Source organism: Grammomys surdaster, unplaced genomic scaffold, assembly GCF_004785775.1.
Source record: "Grammomys surdaster isolate TR1022 unplaced genomic scaffold, NIH_TR_1.0 804, whole genome shotgun sequence".
Classification (NCBI taxonomy): domain Eukaryota; kingdom Metazoa; phylum Chordata; class Mammalia; order Rodentia; family Muridae; genus Grammomys; species Grammomys surdaster.
Window position 1 is genome coordinate 337,744 of NW_021605223.1, and position 10,334 is coordinate 348,077.

At 50.1% G+C, this 10,334-nt stretch overlaps 1 protein-coding gene and 1 long non-coding RNA gene across 2 annotated transcripts in view; both read left to right on the forward strand.

Moving 5' to 3' along the window:
* The first annotated feature begins 1,439 nt into the window (after positions 1 to 1,439).
* The window catches only part of Ethe1 (ETHE1 persulfide dioxygenase), a 14,884-nt gene continuing 5,989 nt past the window's right edge, over positions 1,440 to 10,334 (forward strand). Inside the window, exons 1-3 of the mRNA XM_028782558.1 lie at positions 1,440 to 1,565; positions 1,983 to 2,127; positions 2,528 to 2,676. Of these exons, the coding sequence (XP_028638391.1) occupies positions 1,485 to 1,565; positions 1,983 to 2,127; positions 2,528 to 2,676 (375 nt within the window). The 5' untranslated portion in view covers positions 1,440 to 1,484. The remainder of the gene's footprint in view (positions 1,566 to 1,982; positions 2,128 to 2,527; positions 2,677 to 10,334) is intronic.
* LOC114633951 lies at positions 3,288 to 7,033 on the forward strand. Its single transcript, XR_003713268.1, has 2 exons — positions 3,288 to 4,792; positions 5,625 to 7,033. It is a non-coding gene; the product is annotated as an uncharacterized LOC114633951 (long non-coding RNA).

Sequence of the window (10,334 nt, forward strand, 5' to 3'; positions counted from 1 at the left end):
CTCTGCCTCCCAAGTGCTGGGATTAAAGGCGTGCGCCACCACTGCCCGGCAAGTTTTTAGAGTCTTTAACCCCCAAATATTGAACTCATATTGAACTTGCAACATACAAGACAAAGCATGTGCATGTGTGTAAACAGATTCTGTGAAAGGGTTTATCCTGGGGAAGGAAAGAAAACAAAACCCCCAAACAAACAAACAAACAAAATAAAAGATGAATCATTAAGCCAGGTATGGTGCTACACATCTGTAATGCCAACATTTGGAAAATGAAGATGTGTGTGTGTGTGTGTGTGTGTGGTGTATATGTTTGTAGTGTGTATGTGTGGTGTGTGTATATGTGGTGTATGTGTGTGTGTGCACACACACACAAGCAGTTCCAGGTCATTCTAAGGTACATAGGAGTTTAAAAGGTCCCATCTAAAAACAACAATAACAGAGATTGGGGGGCGGAGAGATAGGAAGCAAACACCAAAAGGAGGAGAAAGAAGGAAAAAACAAAAGAACTATAACTATTTCCGACAAAAGTGCTTAAATAACCCTTGTGAGGGGATGGCAGAAGGCTCCGTTGCTAAGCAACGATTGCTGGCAAGTTCCGTTCCTGGAATCCATGTAAAAGTAGGTTGAAACTGAGTCTACAGAGTTAAACTGCACATATATGTCCCTTTAAAACACACACACACACACACACACACACACACACACGCACGCACGCGCGCGCGTGAACTGGAGAGCATGTGCTGCTTTTTGTGGAGGACCCAAGTTCTGTTCCCAGCACTAGGCAGTACACAACCTCCTGTAATGCAGCTCCAGGGGATCCAGTGCCTTCGACCTACACTGTCACATGCCCTCGTCTGCATGCACTCGACACAGACATAATTAAAAATAATACAAATAAAAACTTAAATATATATTGTTGTTGTCGTCCTTGGAAGACTTAGGCAGGATAGCCACGATTTTGTGGCCAGCCTGAGCTACATGATAAGATCCTGTCTCAGCCGGGCATGGTGTGTGCACGTGCCTTTAATCTCAGCACTACAGAGGCAGAAGTAGGCGGATCTCTGAGTTCGAGACCACCCTGGTCTACAGGATGATTTCCAGGGTAGCTTCGTGGTGAGAACCTGTGTCAGATGTTTGTCCAACAGTTCCTCAAAATACTAGTGATCTTGAATTTCAGTTTTTTGCTTTCGCAGTATGACTAGACGAACACGTGTTTTCCTGGAAAACGTCCCGTGGCTCTAAGTGTTTGGGGGACGTTCTTCTCTCTCTGTTTCTTCAACAGTATCTCCGAATGCCTTGAACCTCTGGTCTCTTTCCTGTAGGTTTCAGGGTCTCCTTGCAATCCTTGCTCGCGGTCTTCCTGGGTCGTGTGGCCTGCGGTTCCTTTAAGGCAGGCCCCGCCTCGGTCCGCCCTCCCGGGTCAGCCCCGGTGCGTAGGGCTCTGGCGGGGCGGCTGCTGGGCTCAGTGCGGAACGGGCTCTGGCGGGATGGCGAGCGCGGCCATCAGGGTCGCCGGGCGGCGGCTGAGCCACCAAAGCGCATCCGGAGCCCCGGTCCTCCTGCGGCAGGTACGGAGAGGCGAACGGACGAACGGATCCTGAACCTGGGGCGGCGGGAGGGGCAGGACTAGGACTCCTCTGTCCTTTAAAGGAGATCTGGGGTGTCCTTCATGCCTGGCTGTTGGAAATTAAGGAGTCCCGATCCTTTAACAGGGAGTACTCAGGGGGACCCTGGGCTCGGGTTTGGGGTCTGGAGTTCATTGCCAGAGAAGCGCGGGTCCTTGACTTGGGGGTTGTTTGAAGACGGAGTTTCTTGATTCTGCTGGAGGGACCAGGGGGACTCCCTGATTCCTGATCCTTGGGCAAAGAGGGTTGGTGTTGTAGCTTCAAGATTTTAGGAAGAGGCTGGAGGGGAGGCCTGGATTCTGTGTCCCCAGGCGTGGGAGTCAGGTCCAGGAACTCTCTCCGGTGCCCCACCCCTCCCAGATGTTTGAACCCAAGAGCTGCACGTACACCTACCTGCTGGGTGACCGGGAGTCGCGAGAGGCCGTCCTGATCGACCCCGTTCTGGAGACAGCGCATCGGGATGCTCAGCTGGTTAAGGAGCTGGGGCTGAGGCTGCTCTATGCCGGTTAGTCCAGGACCAAACGTGGGCGTGAGAGAGGCGGGGCCACGGAGAAAGCACTCTAGGAAAACAGGAGCCTGAGTCCGGGGGAGGAGGGCTGGTGGCTGGACCCTGGATCGGGGAGGACTAGACCCCACGGTCTGAAACAGGATGATTGAGTCTGAGTCTGAGAGTCTGAGGGAGAAGAACGGAGCCTGGAACTCTGGGCCTGAAGGAGGAGGATTGGGCCTAGACTCCTGGGTCTAGGGGAAGAGGGCTGGAGTCTGGACCGCTGGATGAGGGAGTGGGTTGGAGTCCAGACCTCAAGGTTTGAGGGAGGAGGATTAGGGTCTGCCTCGGGTCTGAGGGCTGGATGCGATGCTGTGGACTGAAAACATTCCGTTTTCTATGCCCTCTTCTCTCCCAGTGAATACTCATTGCCATGCTGACCACATCACAGGCTCAGGGGTTCTCCGGTCCCTACTCCCGGGCTGCCAGTCCGTCATCTCCCGCCTCAGCGGAGCCCAGGCTGATTTGCATATCGGGGAAGGTGATTCCATCCGCTTTGGACGCTTTGTGAGTTGGGTGTTGGGTCTTAGAGAAGATAGTGTTGGCTTGAGTTCCTTAGATTTTGAAGAGAAGAGGGTACTGGGCGAATGGGCTGCTGGGTCCTGTGGAAGAACGGTTGGTGGAGTTAGGCTCAGAGTCCTCAGTTCTCTTCTCTGTGGAAAGTACCATAAACCCAGGCGGAGCACTAGGGCAGGAGGCTGTAGGCAGGTGTGGCTCTGGCCAATCCCCCTAAGTCAACAGTGATGGCAGGTTCTTGCCTGGCCGTTTCCTTAAAATTTCTTCCGGGTTGGGCATTCTGAGTCTAGAGCTGAAGGAGGCACCTAGCCTTTTGATGAGGAAGGAGCACCCTGTTGTTCAGCGACAGGTATGAATGATTCTACTGAGGTCCCCCGGGGCTACCAGTTAAGGTAGCATTCACTGGCATGGTGGTATAAATTCGGGGTTAACCAAGTATTTGTGGGTTCCTCCTTAAATGTTGGCCTTGAAGTCTCCTCACCATAGCGACAACCCCATTGCCTCACCCAGGAGAGGGGTGAAGGCTCCTCCTCCTCCTCCTCCTCCTCCTCCTCCTCCTCCTCTTCCTCCTCCTCCTCCACTCCCTCCTCCTCCTCCTCCTCCTCCTCTCTCTGCTACGTGCTTACTCAGCAGGTTTCCAGCCAGCTTTTGCAAGCCAGGGTGCTCTGGACAGAGGCTGGGGGAGTTGTTCCCAGAGGGAGGAAACAGGTGATCAGAACTGCCCAAGTTGTCGTTTGGCTGATGGAGGGGACAGAAAGTCTGAGTGAGGTCCCTGCCCCTAGGTTGTTGTTGGTCGTGTGGAATGGGGCCGTTTACTCGGAGGGAGGCGGTTAGTGGAGAGGAGGGCTGTGCGCTCGGTTGAGGGAGTGTAGCTGCTGTTTGGAGACTTTGATTCCAACCCTGTAAATATTTGGAAGTGGCTGAGGGACATAGCTCGTCTGTGCCTGCCCTACTAGTTAGAGAGTAACGAGAGTTTCTGGATTTGGGGAGGAGTGTGAAAGTTCGGAAGGCTCTGGGCTCCAATCTTCCTAGCGCTGTGACCCTTTAAAACAGTTCCTCGTGTTGTGGTGACCCCCAACCTTAAAACTGTTTCTGTTGCTACTTCATAACTAATTTTGTTACAGCTGAGTCATAATAGACATATCAGTGCTTTCTGATGATCTTAGGGGACTGCTGTAAAAGGGTCGTTAACCCTCAAAGGAGTCGTGACTCCCAGGTTGAGAACTGTCCTAGGGGCGGCTAGCTGGATGGCTTAGCAGTTAGGACCAGTTGCTGGTCTTCCAGAAGACCCAAGTTGGTTTCCCGGCAGCCATGTCGGCTGATCTCAATTGACTGTACTGTCAGCTCCAGGAGGACCCGATGTCCTGGCTGGCCTCTGCTAGCACACACTTGCATTTGCACAGATACACACTCGTACACATAAATAAATGACTGTTTGAGATCTTAAAAACAAGCTGGTCACATAGGCACCCACCTTTAGCCCCAGCTCCCCGGAGGCAGATGCTAAGGCAGGCGGATCTCTGTGAGTTTGAGGCCAGCCTGGTCTACATAGAGAGTTCCAGGACAGCCTGGGCTACACAAGAAGAATAAAATAAAATCTTAAGACAACAATGAGCCTTAAAATGGGCGTGGTGTAATCCTGGTCCTTGGGAGGTAGAGCGGAAGACAGGTCATCCTCAGCACCACATCAAGTGTGAGGCCGTCAAGGCTATATCAAGGCTATGTTAGCATGCTTGCACACACTTTAATCCAGACAGAGTCAGGAGGATTCACAGCCAGCCTGATCTATGTGAGACTCCTCTCAAAACAAAACAAGATGATAAATGGCCAGGAGGTCATTCTCTATGCACACGATGATTCCTTCAGTGAACCAGTGTGGAAGGGTGTAGCTGTATTTGGCCTCCATGTTTATCTTTTCTTTATTGCATCTTATTGCCATAATCCAAATATGTATGACCCACCCATTGGACGGCTATAAATCAGCGAGCTGTGCTCCTAAAATACTGTATCCATCATTTCAGGTCATTTCAGGTCATTTCAGGGCACTCTCATTACTCCTGACCGGTCATCACCCTCGGCCTCCCGCTCCCCTCCCTCCCAGCCTTAGGTAAATCTCTTTCTTTCTTTCCTTTTATATATTGCTATGTAGCCCAGGCTGGATGGGTAGCGTTACCTGTACTGACACACCTGGTCATGAGGCCACATTTCCTCTCAGTACTGGGAATAAAACCTAGGGGCTGATTCATGCTAGGCAAGAACTCTCCTCAGGGATTCTAGGCGGGGGCTCTACCACTGAGCCACGCCCCCAGCCCCTCTCTGGGGGATTCTAGGCAGGGGCTCTACCACTGAGCCACGCCCCCAGCCCCTCACTGGGGGATTCTAGGCAGGGGCTCTACCACTGAGCCACGCCCCCAGCCCCTCACTGGAGGATTCTAGGCAGGGGCTCTACCACTGAGCCACGCCCCCAGCCCCTCACTGGGGGATTCTAGGCAGGGGCTCTACCACTGAGCCACGCCCCCACCCTGCTTTTTGTTTTGTTTTGTTTTTAAAAAAAGAGAAGATCTTAGTATACCAGACAGGCCTTGAACTTCTGATCCTCCAGCCCCAGCCTCCCTAGTAGCTGACGGTGCAGGTCAATATGGTTGGTCTTTCAGTCAGTTTCTGAAAGAGCAATCAGAGCTCTTAACTGCTGAGCCATCTCTTCAGCCCCAGTCTTTTTTTTTTTTTGGTTTTTCGAGACAGGGTTTCTCTGTGTAGCCCTGGCTGTCCTGGAACTCACTCTGTAGACCAGGCTGGCCTCGAACTCAGAAATCCACCTGCCTCTGCCTCCCAAGTGCTGGGATTAAAGGCGTGCGCCACCACCGCCCGGCTTCAGCCCCAGTCTTTAATTCACGTTTATTCACTTTTATTGTCCTTTCTGTCTGATTTGCATGTCATAGAAATGGAAGCACACAGCCTGCAGTCTTTCGGCTGACTTCCTTCTTCCTCCGTGTGCCGTCAAGGTCCGCCTGTGTCCCAGCCCCCATTGCTATTTCATTTCCCTTCGTTTCTCAACAACCGTCTGGAGCATGATGGACCTGTGTTTTACTTCTTCATTTGTGAGCTGATCAGCATTGAATAGCTTCCATCTTGGGACTGTTACGGGTAGTGCTGCCGTGGATGTTCTTGTGGGATACAGTTGCAGTCCTGTTATCCCTGTGCCGGTCCCAGTACTCTACAGTGGTGCCAACGCCTCTTAGTGTCAGTGTTTGTTAGCGTGGCTCTGTCTTTGTGTAAATTCTTTACAATTCTGTGGGTCTGTTTTTCCTCACTCTTGGGTTTCCTGCCCCCTTTATAACTTGAATTTTATAGTCAGGTGGTGGTACACAGCTTTAATCCCAGCATTTAGGAGGCAGAGAAAGGCAGATCTCTATGAGTTTGAGGCCAGCCTGGGCTACAGAGTGAGCTCTAGGACAGCCAGAGCTACACAAAGAAGCCTTGTCTCAAAGTAACAAAATCAGAAAAACAAATTTGAATTTCAGCTGGAAGTGGTGCCATAGCCTGTAGTCCCAGCACTTGGGAGGTGGAGGCAGGAGGATCAAGATTTCTAGGTCATCCTTGGCTAATAATGAACTCAAGGCCAACCTGGGCTGAACTCCCACAAATTGTCCTTTGACCTCCACAGCTGAGCTAGGGCATGCATATCCCTTCACAATAATAATAAATTAAATGCACCAAAAACCTTAGAAATAAGGGGACTGCTTTAGCCCCTTAAGCAAAACAAAAAGTTATATGATACATAAAAGGAGGGAAGTCGTGAACACATTGTATCTGTACAGCTTGCTTGTGTTCTTACTGGTTAACATTTGGGTTCCTTCCTCCTGTGTCCCTGCACAGAACGTCCCCATCACCCCACAGGATGCTCTGCTCTTCCTGGCCACTGACCCCTCTTCCCCAGGGACTAACATACACAATCATAGATAGCTTCACTTGGCCCTAATCCTCAAGCTTTAGCCCTCAAGCTTTCTGCAGAAGCTTTTGCTCTTGTGACGAGCCTAGGCTACTAGCAAGTACCGGGCTAAAGAGCGAATCCCTGTCTCCAAAAAAACAAAGACGAGAAACATACAGAGTCTGTACCCGAGTAAGTTTTCATTCCTTCCGTTTGATGTCTGTAGTTGTCATTTTGTTGTCGGTTTGAGACAGGGTGTCACTATGTAGCCCTGATTAGCCTGGAGCTCACCGTTTAGATTAGGGTGGCCTCAAACTCACAGATTCCCCTGCCGTTGCCTTCTGAGTTGTAATTCTTTCTCAGGATTAGAGAGTCAGGGCTGGCCATCCCCTTCTGTGAAAGATTAAATAGTAAATCCAATCTTCTTGTTTGTTTTTTTGTTTTGTTTTGTTGTTTTTTGAGACAGAGTTTCTCTTTGTACCCCTGGCTGTCCTGGAACTCACCCAGGCTTCTAACTCACAGAGATCCGCCTGCCTCTGCCTCCTGAGTGCTGGGATTAAAGGCGTGCACCAGCACTGGCTGTGAGTCTAATCTTTACAGGCCACAGGCCATGTGTTCAGGCGGCTCAGCTCTCCTCTTGCGGCGTGAAACACTTGGCACAACTGGAGCGGTGGAAGTCTGGCTGTGAGCCCGAGAGCTCCTGGGATGTGAGTTGCACAGGGTCCCGCCCCCTAGTGTAGCCCTAGCGCATCTGCAACTCACAGGGATCCTCTCATCTCCGCCTAGGTGCTAACACACCTAGCTAAAATCTCCGCCCCTACTTCCTCTTCTCCTAACAGGGTCTCACTTTGAGTAGTAGGCTGGCTTCAGGCTTGTCATGTTGTTGAGGAGGACTTTGAATTCCTGATCTAATCCACCTGCCTTCACTTCCGCAGGGTGGGGATCACAGGTGTGCATGCCCGTGGCCTGTTCCAGACAAGAGAAAATGTAAAAACACTGACGCTTGGAATACAGAGCTTAAAAAGAGGGTGCTAGGTCAGATTTGATCTCACCACAGTTTGCCGACCCCTGATTTGATGGGAGCCTCACAAGTTACTTATTCATGCTGTTTTGGATGGTTATCCTCGGTTTTCACAACTGTGAAGGATATCGGTGTTGATATTCTTGTTTGTACAAGTCCCTTGGCAGAAGCTGACCTCAGTCCCTAGGGATTGCATTGCTGAGTCACAGTGAGGATATTCCTTTAACCTTAGAAATTTTGCCAGACGATATTTTTCTCTTGCAGTGCTGGGGATGGAACCCAGGCCCCTGAACATGCTAGGCCTGCTCCCTACCGCAGTCAGACCCCCAGCCCCTCCCTGGGGGATTCTAGGCAGGGGTTCTACCACTGAGCCACGCCCCCAGCCCCTCACTGGGGGATTCTAGGCAGGGGTTCTACCACTGAGCCACGCCCCCAGCCCCTCACTGGGGGATTCTAGGCAAGGACTCTACCACTGAGCCACGCCCCCAGCCCCTCACTGGGGGATTCTAGGTAAGCACTGTACTTCTGATCTGCATTTCTGTTTCTTTTTCTTTTTGTTGTCCTATTCATTAGGCCTTTTTTTTCTATTTTGTTTTGCTTTTTGCTTTTGGGGGGGGTGGTTTTCGAGACAGGGTTTCTCTATGTAGTCCTGGCTGTCCTGGAACTCACTCTGTAGACCAGGCTGGCCTCGAACTCAGAAATCCACCTGCCTCTGCCTCCCAAGTGCTGGGATTAAAGGCGTGCGCCACCACTGCCTGTAGCCCTGGCTGCCCTGTAACTCTCTACATAGGCCAGACTGGCTTTGAACTCAGAGATCTGCTTGCATCTGACTCTCAAATGCTGGGAATAAAGGTATGCATCTTTCATTAGCCCTTTTAATTAAAAATTACATGATTTATTTGTTATGTCTATGTGCTGGGTGCATGTATGGAGGACTGACAGTTTTGGGGACTGTTTTTTTTTTTTTCTTTTCTTTCACAGTGTTAATTCCAGGAACTGAACTCAGATTATAAGTCTTGGCAGCAAGCACCTGTACCTGCTGAGCCAACTTGCCAGCCTCCTCTCTCTCTCTCTTCTTAAGAGTTTTTTTTTTCTTAAGAATTTTTATCTTTGTTTTATGTGTCTGCATATTTTGCCTGTGTGTATGTAAGTACATGAGCCTGGTGCCTGCTGAGGCTCGAAGAAGGTATGTGATCCTCTGGAACTGGAATTAAGGACAGATGTCAGCCTTCATGTGGGTGCTGAGAACCGAACTTGGGTCTCATGAATTAACAGATGGTCCATCTCAAATATCTTTTCTTTCACAAAACAAAGGAAAGGTTTTAGCCAATAGAGAGGAAAATGAGGCTTTAATCTCCCGAGACGTTAGAACAGCAGAGGGCGCCAACACCACTTAGGGCTTGAGATGGGAGGAAGGAGCCAGAGGACCTGGAGCCAGGAGCTTGCTGACCACTAGGCGGCAGTGCAGGCTACGGGAGTTGCGAGGCCGTCTGGGAGTCTGGGAAAGGAGGAGGTGTGGGTGGAGAGAATGTCCTGTGTTTTATGCATCCTGGAAATAAAGAGGCATTGTTGATGGAAGGATGGGTCAGGCTGCCCCTGGCCAGCTGTTGCTAGACCGGCAGGAGTCTTCCGGAATATTCTACAGCTGAGGCGATTCATCAGTCAGCAAGCTTCAGAAACAGGGGAGGCTGTCTTTATTTATTTATTTTTTTTCATGGGAAATGAACTATCGTCTCATTCACTGTAGGCAAGTGCTCTACCACGGAGACGGAGCGAGGTCCTCGGCCCTATGCACCATATTGCCTTTTTTTTTTTTTTAATGAAACAAGATCTCACATTGCAGGTGGGGCCATCCTAGTTTACAAATCGAGTTCCAAGACAGCCAGGGATACTCAGAGAAATCCTGTCTTAAAAAAAACGAAAAGAAAGCATGTGTATATGTATATGTGTATGCGCCATTGTTGTGAGCCATCCTGTGAGTATTGGGAACTGAGTGGTATCCTCTAGGAGAACAGTACTTGCTCTTAACAGCCGAACATCTCTCCAGTCCCTTATTTTTACTGTAAAGCACCAATGGTGCACTGAGGTTTTTTTTTTCTAAGTACTTTATAGACATGAAGCAGTTCGGTCCTCATAGCATGTCATGGGGCTGTGGATGATAGGCCCAAAGACCAGACAAATCTAAGATTAGAACTGAGGCTATCTGTTTCCAGCAATTTTGTTTGGTTTATAACTATTTTGATCTATTTACATAAAATTCTAGAACAGATGAGTTACAAAGCCATCTGTAGTAATAGGAAACAAGGCAGAATTTGTCTGGGGACGGGGTGCAGGAAGTGTATTTGAAAGAGGTGCAAAGAAACCTTGGGAAGTGATAGGAACGTTTGTCATCTGATGGTCTTGATAGCTTGGGAGCATCTTAAATGATGCAAAAGGCCTGTAATCCCAGCTCTGGGTGCTGAGGCAGAAGGATTGCAAACTCAAAACCTTCCTGGGCAGTTACTGAGCAATTTTGTGGGTACCTGGCTACATGAGACCCTGTAAAAAGGAAACCATACAAGTTAAAATGAGGGCTGAGGACAGAGCTCAGTGTTACAGCCCCCTGCCTCAAGTAATCCAGTGAGGGGCTGGGGGCGTGGCTCAGTGGTAGAGCCTCTGCCTAGAATCCCCCAGTGAGGGGCTGGGGGCGTGGCTCAGTGG